The 20737-nt window shown below is 47.6% G+C and overlaps 1 protein-coding gene across 2 annotated transcripts in view; it reads right to left on the bottom strand.

The window, feature by feature from the left end:
• The window catches only part of LOC134351082 (zinc finger MIZ domain-containing protein 1-like), a 241725-nt gene that overhangs the window by 194475 nt on the left and 26513 nt on the right, over positions 1-20737 (bottom strand). For both annotated transcript variants that reach the window (XM_063057131.1, XM_063057132.1), the window contains one exon: positions 6007-6132. In XM_063057131.1, coding sequence (XP_062913201.1) covers positions 6007-6075 — 69 coding nt within the window. In that variant the 5' untranslated portion in view covers positions 6076-6132. The remainder of the gene's footprint in view (positions 1-6006; positions 6133-20737) is intronic.

A 20737-nucleotide genomic window follows, 5' to 3' on the forward strand; every position in this document is an offset into this window, starting at 1 on the left:
CCAGTTCTTGCTCTAACCTCATATCTTTTTTTCCAAGTCCTGATGAAGGGTCTCAGCCAGAAACGTCGACTATTTACTCTTCTCCATAGATGCTGCCTGGCCTGCTGAGTTCCTCCATCATTTTGTGTGTGTTGCCAGAAGATACAAGAGCAGATACCACCAGGCTCAAGAACAGTTTCTGTTGTAAGACTACTGAATATGTATAATAAGACACTTCTGTCCTTAAAATTATGTCTTGTTATGACCTTGCACCTTAATGTCTTGCCTACACTACACTTTCTCGGTAACTGTAACAATTTGGACTTGTTTTTAAGAGGACTCTGCAGTCTATGTTACGATGTGTGTCTGGTTTCTGGTTACTCCTTCCTTTGAGGCTATTATGTGCGATTTTGATCGGGACGGGCTGTCTCAGCGGCCTGCAGTCAACGAACAACACGGCACTAAACTGAACTGAACAGAACCAAGCTGAACATTCCTGGACTGTTTCAATAACTTCACGACTGGACGCTTTACATTCTGTGTGTTATTCGGTCATTTTTTGGCCATTTATGTGACTTGTTCTGTTTTTGCTCATTGGGTGTTTGATGTTTGCTTTGAACAGGTTCCATGGTGTTCCTTTGTTTCGTGGCTGTCTGTGGGAAAGCTCATATGATAACGAATGTACTCTGAATTTATTCTGTATTCTGTTATCGTCTTCCCTTGTTCTACCTCAATGTGCCTTTGCAATTATCCGATCTGTAAGGATGGCATGCAAAATAAGGCTTATCGCTAGACCTTGATACCTGTGTGAAGAATAAACTAATTCACCAATTCAGTATAAATGGTTAGTTGATAGATGGCACAAAACCAGTGGGCTGAATGGCCTGTGTCACTGCTGTAGGGCTTTCTGAGTCGATGACTCACTGACTCGATGGACTGAATGGCCCCTTTCTGTACAATGACTGGTCTATGGCTCTGTCACAAGGATGGCAGTTTCCTGAACTTCAGGAACATTTGCTGGTCATGGTTACACACTAGACTTCTCCTTTGGACCTTTACTATACTGAAGGTTCACATAGCGGCCTAACGTTTTACAGTGCGCCAACTGTAAGATCCCGCTGCTGTCTATAAAGAGTTTTGAACGTTTTCCTCTGACTGTTCTCCAGTTCCCCCCACATTCCAAAGACATATGAGTTAAGGTCAGTGAGTCCTCATCAAGGGATCAGTAGAGGAAAGGGTGAGTAATTTCAAGGTCTTGGGTGTCAACGTCCCCGAGGAACTATCAGCATTTTAATGCAGTTACTGAGGGTACGTCCACACTATGCCGGCTAATTCTGTAAACGCCGGTTTCGAGTGAAAACGACAGACGTCCACACTCAAGCGTTTTTCAAAATATCTCCGTCCACATTAGACGGATATTTGGGCGAATCTCCTCCTACTGGGCATGTGAAGGCCACATAGAAAACAAGCGAAGAGGAAACAGTATACTTGGTGCGCGTTTGTCCAGTTACAGACTAGAAAAACTTAAAAGGAATTGCTCTTGGCTCTCGCGCAGGAGGACTTCAAACTAAAAAAGAACAAATACTAGAGCGCATGGAGGAAACCGACAGGGAGTTCACGAACAGTATGACCCAGCTGACGATGAACATTGAAAAACTGACTAACTCTGTTGCATTAATAAAGCACCTTGTTAAATGTATAAAACGTCTGCATCAGTGTTATCTTGTATTTCCATACAATGTTACATTAGGCTGTTACACATCTATTGTCAGAGAAGTACTTGCATAAATAGGTGAACCACCTTCATACAAGCAAGGACAGAAAACGGGGCAAAGTGAGTATACTTATTTATTCAGTAAGCTATGGGTCAAAGTATTTGGTGAGTACATTTCTAACCCTTCTGGCTTCAGTCTCGTTCCCGTCTGTTCTGAAATTGTTAGGTGGTTGCGTTCAAGAAAACCGTGCTGCGGCTATCTGTTCTGGCACGTCATGACAGTGTATTTTGCTTTTTATATACACTTTTTACTGTAATTTACAGTTTTTATTATGCATTGCATTGTACCGCTGCCCGCATAGCAATAAATTTCACGACATATGCCGGTGATACTAAACCTGATTCTGATTCTGACGTAGGGGTTAGGGTTCCTGAGTGAGTTGTGGACATGCTATGTTGATGCTGGAAGAGTGGTGACGCGTGTGGGCTGCCCCAGTACAACCCTCGCTGATTTGATTGAATGCAAACGATACATTTCCCTGCATGTCTCGCTGTACATGAGACAAATTAAACTAATCTGATCTGGAGTGGTCACTCAGACCTGATGCACTGGACAGCCCGTACAGCTGTACCGCGCAAACTGTCTTAACCAACACAAAACCTTGCCTTTCTGAAGGCCCGTTGTGATGTTGATATGGAGGTTTTAGATTGCGTATGTCTGCTGCACAAAATTACAGGAATGTCAATGACGCTGTCTGCCCACTGAAAATAGATTCGACTGTGAGGGCCCAGAAGTGGCCGGTGATAACTGGGCTGTGGCCCTCCCTGACACAGGCCAGGTGACAGCACTCGAAAAGGCAGCATCCATCATTAAGGGCCCCCACCACCCAGGACATGCCCTCTTCTCATTGCTGCCAGCAGGGAGGAGGTACTGGAGCCCGAAGGCACACACTTAACGATTCAGGAACAGCTTCTTCCCCTCTGCCATCAGATTGAACCGATGAACACTACCTCACTTCTTTTTTAATTTCTATTTTTTCACTATTTATTTAATTTAACTTTTTAATACACATACTTACCATAATTCACAGTTTTTCCCCCTATTATTATGTACTGCAAAGTCAACAAATTTCACAACATATGCCGGTGATATTAAATCTGATCCTTCACATTTTGACTGACAAGTCATGCACTTTGCAAACGGGTTCCCATCACCCTTGGGTCCAATGCCTCGGGAACTACTGGTCCATAGGACATAGAACACTGCAGCACAGCACAGGCCCTTCGGCCCACAGTGTTGTGCTAACCTTATAACCTACTCTAAGATCAATCTAACCTTTCCTTCCTATATAGCCCACCGTTTTTATCCTCTGTGTGCCTATCTAAACATTTCTTAATTGTCACTAATGTATCTGCCTCTACCAAAGTTCAAAGTTCAAAGTGCATTTATATCAAAGTATGTAACATTATACAACCTTGTGAGTTGTCTCCTTACGGGCAGCCACAAAACAAGAAACCCAAAAGAACCCATTTAAAAAATGCACCCAATGTGCAGAGAGAAAAAAACAAATTGTGTAAACAATAAAAGTAAGGAAATAGCCCTTAGAATGGTCACCACCCCCGGCAGTGTGTTCCACACACCCTCCACTCTCCGTGTGAAGAACTTAACTCTGATATCCTCCCTATACTTTCCTCCATTTTCCTTAAGGTTACACCCTCTCGTGTTAGTCACTGGGGAAAAGTCCCCGCTTAAAGACTTTAGTCCTTTAGTTGGAAGTTCAGTCTGGAAAAGTGTGAAGTGATTCGCTTCAGGAGATCGAATTTAAAGACAGAAAATAGGGTTAATGGCAGAATTCTTGATGACGTGGACCTTGGGATCCACGCCCATAGATTTCTAAGTTGTTACTCAAGTTGACAGGGTGGCTAACAAGGTGTATGGTGTGTTGACCTTCATTAGCTGGGAGATTCTGTTCAAGTGCTGCGAGGTAATGTTGCAACTCTGTAGAGCCCTGTTCGACCTCACCTGGAGCATTGTGTTCAGTTCTGGTCACCTCATGGGAAGGGTGTGGAAGTTTCAGACAGCTGCAAAAGAGACTTACCAGGATGCTGCCTAGATTAGAGAGAATGTCTTTTAAGTATAGGTTGAGCAGGATAAGGAGGAGGAGGAGGAGGAGAAGAGGTGACTTGATAGAGGTGTACAAGATGAACAGTCAGAGACATTTATCTCCAGGGCAGAAATGGCTAATATTAGGAGGCATTATTGTGAGGTGATTGGAGGAAAGTATAGTGGGGGATATCAGAGGTAGATTTTCTATACAGGAGTGGTGGTAGAGGCAGATACATTAGGGGCATTTAAGAGATTCTTAGGCACATGAATGATATAAAAATGGAGGGCTATGTGGGAAGGAAGGGTTAGATTGAACTCTGAGTTGGTAGAAAGATTAGTCCAAAGTACCTGAAGGGTTCTCTGGTCCTTTTTGATCTCACTCCTGTACGGTGGTGTTTGGATGAGAAGCTTCATGCATGTGGGAAATTGCAAAGATCAGGTTCCGCAACGCAGCAGGTGAAGGCACAGCATCACCTCGACACATATCACAGACAGACATCGCTAGGAGTAGCTCCGTATCCCAGTGGATAAAATCATCTTCATTACCAGCACCGCTCGGGATGTTTGGATGACAGAAAAATGAAGGGCCATGTCGGAGGGGAGGGTCAGATTGAACTTGGAGTAGCTTAGGTGGTTAGCAGAATATTATGGGCCAAAGGGACTGTGCTGTACTGTTCTATGTTCTACAAGTTCAAGTCATGCACTTTGCAAGCTGGCTCCTTAACCCTTGGGTACAACGCCTCAGCAAGTACTGGTTAAAGACTGGCCGTCCTTTAGTTCTGTTAAAGCTTCATGCTTTGCCAGCAGTTCTCTGGCCTTAGTTCCAGAACACTCAGTGCAGCCCTTCAGAACCAATTGTGCAGCCGCCAGAGGCTACATCCTCCCACTTAACCCCAGGGGAACCAGAGCTGCAGGAACAATGCAACGTCCCCCATTACTGAGGCACTGCAGGGGCTCTGCCCCGACGGGACGGGCAGGGGAGGGAGGGGTGGGAGGCGGAGAGGCAGGGTCCCGTGGTCAGCACTGCGGCAGCGGGAAGGCGTAGGACTGAGCTCCTATTGTGATGCTTCCTGCAGTCGCAATGCCTGCCAGAGCCATGTGTTCGGGTGACAAAGGTGCCTCTGGACGGATCAACAGTTCAGTCGAAGTCAACACATTTAGTGGGAGAAATGACAAACTACAATTTAGAAATGAGGATTCTAACTACTATAGACTCTGTATATATTCAATTATTCTTTTACCCTGTGGCAGATCTGCCCGGTCATCCCTGCCCCTGACAGCTCTGGCACTGACAGGGTTAAAACGCTTCCCATGCAGCCAAGCCCTAATCATGTCGTATTTTAAACGGTGCCAGGAGCCACTGCGCGGCTCACGCTGTTCCCATGCCAACCGCCGGCACTGGTGAAAATGATGTGTGGGCTTGTTTATAAACCAAAGCTGTTCCTAGGAGGCAGCGGCTCGCTCACTTGCACACACACACACACACACACACACAATCACACACATGCACACACACATGCACACACACAATCACACACACACGCGCAGTCACACACATACACAATCTCTCTCGCACACACACAATCACAATCACACACACACAATCACAATCACACACACACACACGCAGTCACACACATACACAATCTCTCTCACACACACACACACACACACAAGTGGGCACACACACACACAATCACACACACTCATGCATGTGGGCACACATGTGCACACACACACAAACACACACATGTGTGCACACATACACAATCTCACACACGTGGGCACACACACGTGCACACACGATCAAACACACAGATGCACAAACATACAGAAATACATATACACTCACGCATCCCTAGACACACGCACACTAACACACAGAAACATACACACACCTACAGACAAGTATTAACACATACATACACACAAAGACACACACACACACACAAAATCACCAAAGAAGAGAAGTTGTCAGACCAAGAGCTGCCAAAAAAGGATGAGCTTAGGCAGTCAGCACAGAGAAGATGGGCCGAAGGGCCTGTGTTCTGTGCTATGTTTCTCTGAAGCCAACTCAGTAAACGTGGAAATACTCAGCAGGCCGGACAGCATCCACACAAAAAGAGAGTTTGCATGATTATCTGTCAGCTGACCGATGCTTCCCTCATCACAGGAGTCCCTACCCCCTGACACCGTAGACACATACCTGCTTGATGCACTGGAGACGGACATTTGTTTGTTGAATGTGTCTGTCCAGGGACACGAGGCTGCTCATCCTGTCAGCTCCTGCCGTCCTCTACATCGTCCAGCGATTTCCCCCTCCAGATTTCACCTAGAACAAGGGGTACAGATAGGGTAAATGCAGGGTTTTTCCACTGAGGATGGGTGAGACTAGAACTGGAGGTCACAGGTGAAAGGTGAAATACTTATGAAGAAGTGGTAGACGTGGGTCCAATTTCAACATTTTAAGAGAAGTTTGGGTAAGTACATGGATGAGAGGGGTACGGAAGGACGTGGGTCAGGTGCAGGTCAATGGGAGTAGGCAGAATAACTGTTGGCCACACACTAGATGGGCTGAAGGGCCTGATTTGGTGACGTAGTGCTCTATTACTCTACAACTCGATGGAAAGTCCAGGTGAGCTCCAGTGAACAACAGCCAGGAATTTCATTTACAGTAAATTTTGCCAGGAAAAAAATTCAGATTCAGGTTTATTGATCACGTGTGTGTCGGAACATAGAGTGAAAAGCACGGCCTTCACCAACAACCAACACCCTTGTGGATGTGCCGGGAGCAGCCCGCGAGTGTCGTCACACACTCTGGCACCAACACAGCACGTCCACTCGTCCAGAGCAACACAGAACACAGCTCAACAATAACAGAGAGTGTAACAACAGTAAACCAAGCCCAGCCCCACCCCCCCACACACCCACCCACACATCCTCCCACACCCACCCAAACGTACACACGCACACCCACTCACAACCCCCATAAACACACACAATCACCCACACACAATCACCCATGCACACACATACACACACCTCCCACACCCCCACACACACACACACCCACATACACACACCTCCCACACCCCCACACACACACCCACTCACAACCCCCACAAACACACACAATCACCCACACACAATCACCCATGCACACACATACACACACCTCCCACACCCCCACACACACACACACACACACATACACACACCTCCCACACCCCCACACATACACACAATCACCCACACACAATCACCCATGCACACACATACACACACCTCCCACACCCCCACACACAACCCCCACAAACACACACTCACCCACACACAATCACCCATGCATGCACCCACATACACACACCTCCCACACCCGCACACACACACTCACATACCCACCCAAACACCCACACACACCTCCCACACCCACACCCACACACCCACTCACAACCCCCACAAACACACACAATCACCCACACACAATCACCCATGCACACACATACACACACCTCCCACACCCCCACACACACACCCACTCACAACCCCCACAAACACACACTCACCCACACACAATCACCCATGCACACACATACACACACCTCCCACACCCGCACCCACACACCCACATACCCACCCAAACACCCACACACACCTCCCACACCCACACCCACACACACATACACCCACACACACACACACACACACACACACACACACAGAGGCTCCCAACCACAGGACAGGCCATCTCTGCGCCTATTGTTGTGTATTTAATATTTCAGTAAAATTTGAGTAATATTGTGAATATATTATTTGATTAAACATTCTTTGTTGTAGATTTAATATTTACGTAACATTTGGGTAATCTTGTATATATGTACTGTTTGATTAAGCGTTGTTTGTTTAAATATTTCATTACGGGTTACATGTATAGATACACGAATTGCACACGTCATCACACCACGTGATATTCGCACAGATCGCTTAAAGTAAAAAATGAAGTATCTCCCAACCCTCTTGTTTTCCTTTGAATTAGTTCAATGTTTTGAAGTTTCAAAGTATAACACCGATGACCTTCAGTGCCTGGCCCCAGACATCGAGCGTTTGACTTCCCCAGCAGAAAATGGGGTGGAAGTGGGAGCAGGGAGAGAAATTAAAAGAGTCGTGACTGAAGGAGGACGTGAGGTTTAAAGGAAGTGTGGATGAGAGGAAAGCTGGCGAAGGGTGTCTCACCAGCGCCCAGGAAACAGACAGAAGGATGATTGCGTGCCGTGGTGGGAGAGAAGAAGAACTGGAGGCAGTAATGGGTTGAGAATGACAAGGGGAAGTGAGCATGTGAGAGAGGAGAGGGCAAAAGATGGAGGGTGGAAGTGGAGGAAGGATGAGGGAAAGAGAGGAAGAGTGAAAAAGAAAGGAAAGAAAAGAAGAGGAAGATGGCAAGAGAGAAAGAGTGAAGGAGGGGAGAAGGAGGAGAGAGGGAGAGAGGAGAGACGGAGGGGAGAGAGAGAGGAGGAAGGGAGAGAGAGGAGAAAGGGAGGGGAGAGAGAGGAGAAAGGGAGGGGGGAGAGAGAGAGAGAGAGAGAGAGAGAGACAGACAGACAGACAGACAGACAGACAGACAGAGACAGGCAGGCCTCCACCCTTTGACCTGTTTGGCATGGGTGACCCTACCAAGAGCCAAAGCACAAAGCCCTGACTCCAGCCAGCAAAGCTCTCTGGGTCATTGAGGCATGAAAGCTCCAAACCCAACGACAAGCCTGAGGTCCACTTGGAGGTTGTTGCCAGAAGCGTGGCGACAGTTGTGGGCTGCCCCCAGCACAATCCTCGGACGGTGGTAGTCGTTGACCCAAAACGACGCATCTCACAGCACATTTCGATGTTTTGATTTACATGTGACAAATAAAGCCAGTCTTTAATCTTCACTGGCCTTAAAGTTCTGGGGGGGGAGGTGGGGTTTAACACAAAGAGACTCTGGTGCCAGAGAAATACAAACCTCGCTTTGCTCTTCACCAAACCCAAGATAAACTGGATTTATCCGGGGCCAAGTCTGATGCAGCAGTTTCATTTTAATTACAGTGTTCAACTACAGCTATAACTCAAAATATATAATTACCATATGAACTTGCAAGGTCAGTCACAAGGCAAGGTTGGCTGTTTTTATACTTTGTAAAACAATAAATACCGCAAAAGTAGAGTCATAGATCATGGGTTCCCAACCTCTTTTGTGCCGTGGACCCCTACCATTAACCGAGGGGTCTGAGGAACCCCTGCCATAGAGTAATACAACATACAAACAGGCCCTTTGGCCCATCTATTCCTTGCCAACCAAGATGACCCATTCAAGGTAGCCCCATTCCAGATTCAATTTATTTATTTATCATGGGTACATCGAGGCATACAGTGGAAATGGGGCAGCACAGTAGCACAGTGGTTAGCACAACACTTCACAGTACTCAGGTTCAATTCCCGTCACTGCCTGTAAGGACTTTGTACGTTCTCCCCCGAAACCATGTGGGTTTCCTCCGGGTGCTCTGGCCTCCTCCCACACTCCAAAGCAAAGACGTGCCGGTTGGTAGGTTAATTGGTCACTGTAAATTGTCCCGTGATTAGGAGAGGATTAAATCGGGGTTTACAGGGAGGCGCGGCCTGACAGGCCGGAAGGGTCTATTCCACACAGTATCTCCGGTCTGAGAGCTGTCAAGATCGGCTCCTTTTTGAACCCTGAACTGTTTGAAGTGTGATGGACAGACGATACCCCAGCAGGGGGATAAAAAGGGACAGGTTCGCTAAGGCAAGACACACACGACACCATGAGGTAACGAGACCCTGGAAGCGGTGCGCCTCCCACAAGTCGGTGGGAGTTCTTGGAGGGCTGGTCGCGGGACCAAGCCATAGACGCACAGGGTGGAAAGGTATGATCGGCGGGAACCTGGTGTGTGTGTCCGCCCTTGCCTGGGTGCCAGGTTCACTGCAGAGGAACGATCGTATCTGAAACAGAGGGGTCACAGTCGGTGACCTCAGAAGACATTACAAAGGGCTCGCCCGAAAGCTGACTGTGAGGAATATCGAAGGTCTGTTTGGAATCCGATTTGAATATTCATTCGCAAACAACAGGAATTCTGCAGATGCTGGAAATTCAAGCAACACACATCAAAGTTGCTGGTGAACGCAGCAGGCCAAGCAGCATCTATAGGAAGAGGCGCAGTCGACGTTTCAGGCCGAGACCCTTCGTCAGGACTAACTGAAGGAAGAGTGAGTAAGGGATTTGAAAGCTGGAGGGGGAGGGGGAGATGCAAAATGATAGGAGAAGACAGGAGGGGGAGGGATAGAGCCGAGAGCTGGACAGGTGATAGGCAAAAGGGGATACGAGAGGATCATGGGACAGGAGGTCCAGGAAGAAAGACGGGGGGGGGGGTGACCCAGAGGATGGGCAAGAGGTATATTCAGAGGGACAGAGGGAGAAAAAGGAGAGTGAGAGAAAGAATGTGTGCATAAAAATGAGTAACAGATGGGGTACGAGGGGGAGGTGGGGCCTAGCGGAAGTTAGAGAAGTCAATGTTCATGCCATCAGGTTGGAGGCTACCCAGACGGAATATAAGGTGTTGTTCCTCCAACCTGAGTGTGGCTTCATCTTTACAGTAGAGGAGGCCGTGGATAGACATGTCAGAATGGGAATGGGATGTGGAATTAAAATGTGTGGCCACTGGGAGATCCTGCTTTCTCTGGCGGACAGAGCGTAGATGTTCAGCAAAGCGGTCTCCCAGTCTGCGTCGGGTCTCACCAATATATAAAGGGCCACATCGGGAGCACCGGACGCAGTATATCACCCCAGTCGACTCACAGGTGAAGTGATGCCTCACCTGGAAAGACTGTTTGGGGCACTGAATGGTGGTAAGGGAGGAAGTGTAAGGGCATGTGTAGCACTTGTTCCGCTTACACGGATAAGTGCCAGGAGGAAGATCAATGGGGAGGGATGGGGGGGACAAATGGACAAGAGAGTTGTGTAGGGAGCGATCCCTGCGGAATGCAGAGAGAGGGGGGAGGGAAAGATGTGCTTAGTGGTGGGATCCCGTTGGAGGTGGCGGAAGTTGCGGAGAATAATATGTTGGACCCGGAGGCTGGTGGGGTGGTAGGTGAGGACCAGGGGAACCCTATTTCGAGTGGGGTGGTGGGAGGATGGAGTGAGAGCAGATGTACGTGAAATGGGGGAGATGCGTTTAAGAGCAGAGTTGATAGTGGAGGAAGGGAAGCCCCTTTCTTTAACAAATGAAGACATCTCCCTCGTCCTAGAATGAAAAGCCTCATCCTGAGAGCAGATGCGGCGGAGACGGAGGAATTGCGAGAAGGGGATGGCGTTTTTGCAAGAGACAGGGTGAGAAGAGGAATAGTCCAGAATATTGGTGAGACCCGACGCAGACTGGGAGACCGCTTTGCTGAACATCTACGCTCTGTCCGCCAGAGAAAGCAGGATCTCCCAGTGGCCACACATTTTAATTCCACATCCCATTCCCATTCTGACATGTCTATCCACGGCCTCCTCTACTGTAAAGATGAAGCCACACTCAGGTTGGAGGAACAACACCTTATATTCCGTCTGGGTAGCCTCCAACCTGATGGCATGAACATTGACTTCTCTAACTTCCGCTAGGCCCCACCTCCCCCTCGTACCCCATCTGTTACTCATTTTTATGCACACATTCTTTCTCTCACTCTCCTTTTTCTCCCTCTGTCCCTCTGAATATACCTCTTGCCCATCCTCTGGGTCACCCCCACCCCGTCTTTCTTCCCGGACCTCCTGTCCCATGATCCTCTCGTATCCCCTTTTGCCTATCACCTGTCCAGCTCTCGGCTCTATCCCTCCCCCTCCTGTCTTCTATCATTTTGCATCTCCCCCTCCCCCTCCAGCTTTCAAATCCCTTACTCACTCTTCCTTCAGTTAGTCCTGACGAAGGGTCTCGGCCTGAAACGTCGACTGCGCCTCTTCCTATAGATGCTGCTTGGCCTGCTGCGTTCACCAGCAACTTTGATGTGTGTTGCTTGAATATTCATTCGCTCTCTCTCTCTCTCTCTCTCCCACGGCGACAGCGATTACTGCGAACTGAACTAAACTGAACTCTGTCACTTTGAAACTGGTCATTTACCCCTAGACGACGATAGAGCTTGACTGATCCTATTATCCTAGTTCTGTGTACATGTGTGTTTATTCATTGCTAACCTGTTGCATTTATATCCTTACTATTAGAGTACTGTGTTGCTTATTTCTTTAATAAAACTTTCTTAGTTCCAGTAATCCAGACTCCAACTGAGTGATCCATTTCTGCTGCTTTGGCAACCCAGTTACGGGGTACGTAACATAAGTGGGGTTCTCGTCCGCGATTTTGAACGCTAAATTTGGGACGGGGTAAATTGATTGGGTTAAAATTCCCGAAAGAAAGAAAAGGCAAACAGCAGAAATGGAGGCTGAGGAATTTATAAAGGCGCCGACCTTGGAGGCATTAGAGGATGCCAGGAAAGCGGAATTGGCAGCTGTGGCCAGACGGCTGAATCTTGTTAAGGGGAAGTCGACAATGAGGAGAGAGGAGATACACAGAGCTATCATAGAGCACTATGTATCTAAAGGTGTGTTTCCCCAAGGGGAGCTGGAGGTGGTGTCTATTGAAAAACCTGGTGGAGACGCAGTACAGGTGCAGATTGAGAAACTGAGACTCGAGCACGAGTTCCGGGTACGGCAGCTAGAACACGAAGAGAGAGAGAAGCAGTTAGAACGGCGGGAGAAAGAGAAAGAGAGACAGTTAGAACGAGAAGAGAAGGACAGACAGTTAGAACGAGAAGAGAGGGGCAGACAGTTGGAGCGAGAAGAGAGGCAGAGGGAAAGGGAATTTGAGCTGGAGAAGTTAAAGATGGTGGCAGAGCAGGGGCCCGTGCTGAACCAAGGTGGAGGGTTCCGGGCGACCCAGGAGGTTAGGCTGGTTCCCCCATTTGACGATACCGATCGGTACTTTCTTCATTTCGAAAAAGTTGCTACAAGTCAGGACTGGCCAAGGGATAAGTGGGTTGTTTTGCTTCAGAGTGTACTGAAAGGGAAAAACCCAACAAGCTTACTCAGCTTTGTCCGCGGAAGATGCCCAGAGGTATGAGGTGGTGAAAGTGGCCATCCTAGGATTTATGAGTTGGTCCGGGAGGCATACCGGCAGAGGTTCCGGAATGCGAGGAAGCAGTGGGACCGCACGTATTTAGAGTTTGCCCGTGAGATGCAGACATATTGTGAGCATTGGTGCGCCTCGAAGGGGGTAGATGGGGATTATGACAGACTGCTACAGCTGATCCTGATTGAGCAGTTTAAAGGTTGTGTCCCTGAGGGTATGAGACCCTACCTAGATGAGAAAGAGGCAGCCACGCATAAAATGAAGTTTGCCCGAGTAAAGGCTACCAGAAGGGTAGTCAGGACGGCGGGGAGAGTCTGCTGGAAAAGTCAGAAAGTAAGCCGGGGACTAGTGAGAAGGATAAGGTAGACCGGGAGCAGTCTGGTAGGAAGTCTCCTGGGGTCGTCTGTTATAATTGTGGGAAAGTCGGACACTTTGCGTCCAGGTGCTTTGCCCCAAAGAAGGAGATGGGAAAAGGAAAAACGGCGATTTTGAATGGCTGTATCGAGCTGGTAAATGAACCGCTAGGAGAGGAAAGGTCTGCCAAAGTTCAGGAAGGGCGCGAGAGGTTTATCTCGGCCGGATTGGTGTCGGGGAAGGAGGGGTTAAACCCAGTTCCAGTGCGGATCTGGAGAGACACGGAAGCGTGTCAGTCATTGATATTGAAGAGTGTATTAGAGTTTAGTTCAGAGACCCAGACTGGGGAGGTCAAGGTCAAACGTATTGGGGAAGGGACAGAGGCAGTCCCTTTGCACCAGATACACCTACAAAGCGACTTGATCTCTGGACTAGTCACGATCAGGGTGAGGCCCGAATTACCGATGAAAGGCATAGAAGTCTTACTCGGTAATGACCTCGCGGGGGGAATTGTGTTCCCAGCCGTGAGATTGACAAGTCAGCCTGCCAGCATTGAGGCCCCGCCCATGGACTCGCAGGTTTATCCCGTTTGCGCGGTAACTCGGCGGATGTCAAGGAAGGCTGCAGAGGCTGGTATAAAGTTAGCTGAGACGTTTCTGCCAGCCTTGTACGAGGAGGGGGTAGAAAGTGAAAAGAAGGAATGTAATGAAACAGGAGGAAGTGGGGAAATTAAGGTAGATTTATCATTAGGAAAGAAAGACTTTATACAGGCACAGGAGGGAGACGAGGAAACAGCTCGCTGTGAAACCCAGTTAGGAAGAGAGCCAGTAGGCTATGGTGTGAAGGGGGAGGTGCTAAGGAAGGAAGGGAGACCAAGTACCGCAGATGAGGAATGGGGGATGGTGCCAAAAATCTCTGGGGATGAGATTTTTAACCTGGCCCACAAGGTACCCCTCGGTGGACATTTTGAGGTGCTGAAGGAAACAGTCGGCGGAATCATGAAAGAGGTTTACTGGCTGCACAGGAGGAAGGATGTTATTGATTATGGCAGACGTGAACTGAGACGGTCACAGGCTTCTGATATGCTAATGAACCTAGTCGGTGTTAGCGCGGAAATCAATGAAGCTAGGGTCCCCCTGATAAGGGAAAAAAAGCCATTTTGAAAAGATGAGTATGGTATCGACCAGATGGGAGAAGGCTATTGTTTTGGCCAGCTCTGCTGATAAGGTCTCTCCCTTAATCCCCGAACAAAGCGACTCTTTAGGAGAAGTAATTAAACGGCTCGCACACGTGTGTTTGATTGTCCCGAGGCGATGCAAAGAACTGGGACGTTGGGTGGTGTTTGTCCGCTAGGTCAGCCTAGTGGGCAACACCCCTATAGAATGAGTAATTCAGTGACGAAAGGGCTAACGAACACAGAAGTGTATATTGGCGATGTTACACGGCTGTCTGAAGCCAGCTTGATAGTGAACCTTGAAAAAAAATGAGTTCGGCCACACGAAGGTCACTTACCTGGGAATTGTGGTGACACAGGGGCAGCTGGCAGCGATGCAAGCTAAGGTGTGGGCTATCTCTGACATCCCAACCCCGACAGACAAGAGGGCCCTCAGAAGGCTCTTGGAGATGGTGGGGTACTGTAGGAAGTTTTGCAATAACTCTGCGGTTACTACCCCTCCCCCTCCTACCAAGCCCTTGCGAGAGAAAACTAAGTCGGGATGGGACGACCCTTGTTATCGTGGTCCGGGACGAAACCCAATGAGAGGTTACACTAATCACAATTCATCAGTGTTTTCGGCCACTATGAAGTTTGCTAAATTGGAGCCTGGTTTAGGGGATTATTAATAACACATATAAAAGGAACAGAAAATGTGATTGCTGATTGTTTGTCAGGTGTTGACAACTTAAAATTCTCTGTATTAGCCAATTAGCTGATGAAGATGTATATTTGTGTGTATCTAATAATGTATTCATGTTTGTAATTTTTACCTCGGTAAAAAGGTGAGGGGTGTGACGAAAGAGGGTTACAAAAAGTACACATAGATTAAGATGTTAACTGTCCTGTGCTGGCACCAGTGGGATCAGCAGTTGATCTGCCACCTGTCTTCAGGAGAAAGCGAGATAAGGAAGACAATGGAGCAACATTTGGAAATGTTAATGAAGAGACGAGAGAGTTTAACGGAAGGAGACACCGGTCTGAGAACTGTCAAGATCAGCTCCTTTTAGAACCCTGAACTGTTTGAAGTGTGATGGACAGACGATACCCCAGCAGGGGGATAAAAAGGGACAGGTTCGCTAAGGCAAGACACACACGACACCACGAGGTAACGAGACCCTGGAAGCGGTGCGCCTCCCACAAGTCGGTGGGAGTTCTTGGAAGGCTGGTCGCAGGACCAAGTCATAGACGCACAGGGTGGAAAAGTACGATCGGCGGGAACCTGGTGTGTGTCCGCCCTTGCCTGGGTGCCAGGTTCACTGCAGAGGAACGATCGTATCTGAAACGGAGGGGTCACAGTCGGTGACCTCAGAAGACATTACAAAGGGCTCGCCCGAAAGCTGACTGTGAGGAATATCGAAGGTCTGTTTGGAATCCGATTTGAATATTCATTCGCTCTCTCTCTCTCCCACGGCGATGGCGATTACTGCGAACTGAACTAAACTGAACTCTGTCACTTTGAAACTGGTCATTTACCCCTAGACGACGATAGAGCTTGACTGATCCTATTATCCTAGTTCTGTGTACATGTGTGTTTATTCATTACTAACCTGTTGCATTTATATCCTTACTATTAGAGTACTGTGATGCTTATTTCTTTAATAAAACTTTCCTAGTTCCAGTAATCCAGACTCCAACTGAGTGGTCCATTTCTGCTGGTTTGGCAACCCAGTTACGGGGTACGTAACACTCAGCCTCCGGCAGACTCTGATTCAGACTGGGACTCGCAGTCATTGGGCCTTCCACTACCCCAGCGCATTCCCAGAGATTCTCAGTCTCCTGCCAAAAAGCCTTGACTTCCAGAAATCCATTTGCCAGTATTTGCCACATAACCTTCGAAACCTTTCCAGTCCATGTACCTGTCCAGATGTCTTTTAAATGTTGTTATTTATTTTATTTTGAGACCCAGCACAGAGACAGGCCCTTCCAGCCCAATAAGCCTAACCACCCAATTACATCCATGTGACCAACTAACCTACTAACCCATCCATTTCTGGAATGTTGAAGGAAACTGGAGCACCCAGAGGAAACCCATGCAATCACAGGGAGAACGTGCAAACTCTTTATAGACAGCAGTGGAATCGAACCAGAGCCACTGGGGCCATAGTAGCACAGAGCCAACTGTTACACTACTGAGCCACCCACATATCTGTCACAAACCCTACCTCTGGCAGCTCATTTCATGTACACACCATCACCCTCATTATCTGCTGTGTCGTATTGATGTGGGCGATCATGGCTTATCCCTGACCATGATTGTCCTTGAAAATTTTTCAACAGAAGCTGTTTACCATTGCCTTCTTCCGGGCAGTGTCTTTACAAGTCGGGTGACCCCAGCCATTATCAATATTCTTCAGAGATTGTCTGCCTGGTGTCAGTGGTCGCATAACCAGGATTTGTGATATGTACCAGCTGCTCATACGGCCATCCACCACCTGATCCCATGGCTTCACGTGATCCTGACCGGGGGGCTAAGCAGGTGCTACACCTTGCCCAAGGGTGACCTGCAGGCTAGCGGAGGGAAGGAGTGGCTTAAACCTCCTTTGGTAGAGACGCATCTCCACCCTGCCATCCATACATACCTCCTAATTCAAATGACATCTATAAATTCACAGACAACACCACTATTGTTGGCAAAGTCTCAGATGACAATGATGAGGTCTACAGGAGTGAGATAGATCAGCTGGATGAGTGTTGTCCAACAACATTCACCCAATAATTTCCTTCAGGATAAATAAAGTTTTATCTTATCTTACCCTCAATATCAGCAAGGTGGACTTCAGGAAGAGGACCAGGAAGGTGGACTCAGGAAAGTGGACTTTAGGAAGAGGACCAGGAAGATGGATTTCAGGAAGAGGACCAGGAAGGTGGACTGCAGGAAGATGGGCTTCATGAAGACAACTTCAGGAAGAGGAAATTGGAATAACATGCACCAGCTCGCATCGAAGGGATCAGCATTAGAATTAGTGAGGGGTTTCAAGTTCCTGGATGCCAACATCTTGGAGGTTCTATCCTGAGTCCAACACACTGATGCAATCATGAAAAGGCACACCAATGGCTTGACTTTGTTAGGAACTTGAGAGGATTTGGTATGCCAAAGATTCGTACCTGTTTCTCTATATTTACAGAGAAGAGTATTCTGCACATCTACACAAAACACTGTTAAAGGAAAGCAGTGTCCATCGTCACAGAAGCTCAGCACCCAAGCCATGCTCTCTTCTTGCTGCTGCCATCAGGTAGAAGGTACTAGTGCCCCCAAGACTCAGGGCACCAGGTTCAAGAACAGTTACTACCCCTCAACCATCAGTCTCTTGAACCAAAGGGGATGACTACACTCATCTATTGAGATGTTCCCACAACCAATGAAGAACCACTTTGAAGACTCTTTATCTCATTATCTCATGCTCTTGTTATTTATTGCTATTTATTTATATTTGCCTTTGCATAGTTTGTTGTCTCCTGCACTCTGGTTGATCTTTCAAAGATCCTGTTATAGTTACTATTCTGTAGATTTGCTGTGTATGCCCGCAGGATCTCGGGTTGTATATGGTGATAACATGTAGTTTGATAATAAATGAACTCCGACAGGCTGCACCACAGCCTGGTATGGAGGCTCCAAAGCATGGGATGGCAAGGTGCTGCCGTACACTGCGGCCTCAGCCGACTCCATTCCAAGCACAACCATCTCCACCATCGAGGACAGCTTCAAAACCGAGTGCCTCAGGAAGGTGGTGCACATTACTTCGGACCCTCAGCATCTGGGACACGCCTCTTCTCATTAACACGACTGGGTGCAGGAAGACCCACACTCAATGATTGCAGGAACAGCTTCTTCCCCCTCTGCCATCAGATTTCTGAATGGTCCATGAACCTATTGCCATAATTCCTTTATTTTGCAATATTTATTTATCCTGTAATTTACGCTCATTTTGTGTCTTGCACTGTCCTGCTGCCATCTAACCACAAATTACCTCTCTGAGTCAGTAATTATAAACCTGCTGATTGCCCCTCAAGCTCCTACTAAACCTTTCCCCTCTCCCCTTAAACCTAAGCCCAGTAGTTCCCGATTCCCCAGCCATGGGAAAGAGATCAATCCATCCTCACTATCTATACCCCTGATGAATTTTACACCTCAATAAATCACTCCTCAGCCATTTAGGTTTATCTTTTGACTCAGGCACAGCAGGGCATTCATTTCTTCGGCCTTCAATTCCTTCAACAGCCTCCGCTCCGCTCCTGTCCCATCCCCTCCTGGACTGGGTACCGCCACCCCACTCATCAACAGCAACGTCTCAGCAAGGCATTCCAACACTGCACCGGAGCCCAGCCCCTCAATGCCTGCGGTACAGATGAGATACTTAAGGGATAATAATTAGGATGAGCTCTCATTATCCTTTATCTCTTATTACTTGGAGACACCCAAACCTCACAGAAGCCAAAGTCAGAAAGTTCAAACTAAATTTATTATCAAGGTACGTGTATGTCACTGTATACTACCCTGAGATTCATTTTTTTGCAGGCATTTTAAAAAATAAAGAAATACAAAAGAATTTATGAAAAATCTATATATAATAAAAGGTTGAAATATGCAAAAGAAGACAATCTGGGCAAATCAAAATAATACAGAGAACACGAGTTGTAAAGAGACCTTGAATGTGAGTCTGTAGGTTGTCAATCATTTCGGAGTTGTGGTGAGTGAATTTATCCATCCCTGATGGTTGAGGGGTAATAACCGTTCCTGAACCCGAAAGTGTGGGGCCGAAGGCCCCTGTACCTCCTGCCTGATGGCAGCAGTGAGAAGAGAGCATGGCCTGGGTGGTGGGGTCCTGGATGATGGAATCAGAATCAGAATCTGGTTTATTATCACTGGCATACGTCGTCAAATTTGTTAACTTTGCGGCAGCAATACAATGCAATACCTAAGAGACTACTAGACATATATATAGAGGAATTTAAGGTTGGGGGTTATATGGGAGGCAGGGTTTGAGGATCGACTCAACATTGTGGGCCGAAGGGCCTGTACTGTGCTGTACTGTTCTATGTAATAATAGAGAGAAAACTGCAACACCAACAGAATCAACAAACTCATTTGTAAGGCCAGTGATGTTGAGGGGATGGAACTGGACTCTCTGACTGTGGTGTCTGAAAAGAGGATGCTGTCCAAGTTGCATGCCATCTTGGACAATGTCTCCCATCCACTACATAATGTACTGGGTGGGCACAGGAGTACATTCAGCCAGAGACTCATTCCACTGAGATGCAACACAGAGCGTCATAGGAAGTCATTCCTGCCTGTGGCCATCAAACTTTACAACTCCTCCCTTGGAGGGTCAGACACCCTGAGCCAATAGGCTGGTCCTGGACTTATTTCCTGGCACAATTTACGTATTACTATTTAACTATTTATGGTTCTATTACTATTTATTATTTATGGAACAACTGTAATGAAAACCAATTTCCCCCAGGATTAATAAAGTATGACTATGACTATACATGAAGTGTATATAATAGTTAAATTAAATATGTAGTACAAAAATAAAAATTAAAAAAGAGTAGTGAGGTGGAGTTCATGGGTTCAATGTCCATTCAGAAATCAGATGACAGAGGAGAAGAAGCTTTTCCTGGATCACTGAGTGTGTGTCTTCAGGCTTCTGTACCTCCTTCCTGATGGTAGCGATGAGAAGAGGCCATGTCCAGGGTTATGGGGGTCGTTAGTGATGGACGCTGCCTCATGGAAGCATCACTCCTTGAAGATGTCCTGGATACTGCGGAGGCTGGTGCCCATGATGGAGCTGACTGAGTTTACAGCTCTCTGCAGCTTCCTTTGACCCTGGTATTTGTAGATGTCCTGAATGGTGGGGGGGGGGGGGCGATGGGGGCTTTGCCAGCGATGGACTGGGCTCTGTTCACCTCTTCCTGTAGGCTTTTCCCTTCCTGGGCGTTGGTGTTTCCATACCAGACAGTGATGACACTCTGCACTGTGCACGTATGGTAGCTTGTCCAAGTTTTTGGTGACACGCTGAATCAACGTAAACTTATAAGAAAGTTGAGGCACTGTCATGCCTTCTTTGTGATGGCACTTGTGTGTGTACTCTGCCTCAGCAGCAGGGAGGATCCTGTCACCTGTCGATCGGAGGAGCAGTACCTATTACAGAAAGCTACACTGACATTTCCCTCATTGTTCAGTAGTAACACCCCCCCCCGCCGCAAATCCTCAACGCACT

This window comes from Mobula hypostoma, chromosome 8 (assembly GCF_963921235.1).
Source record: "Mobula hypostoma chromosome 8, sMobHyp1.1, whole genome shotgun sequence".
NCBI lineage: Eukaryota > Metazoa > Chordata > Chondrichthyes > Myliobatiformes > Myliobatidae > Mobula > Mobula hypostoma.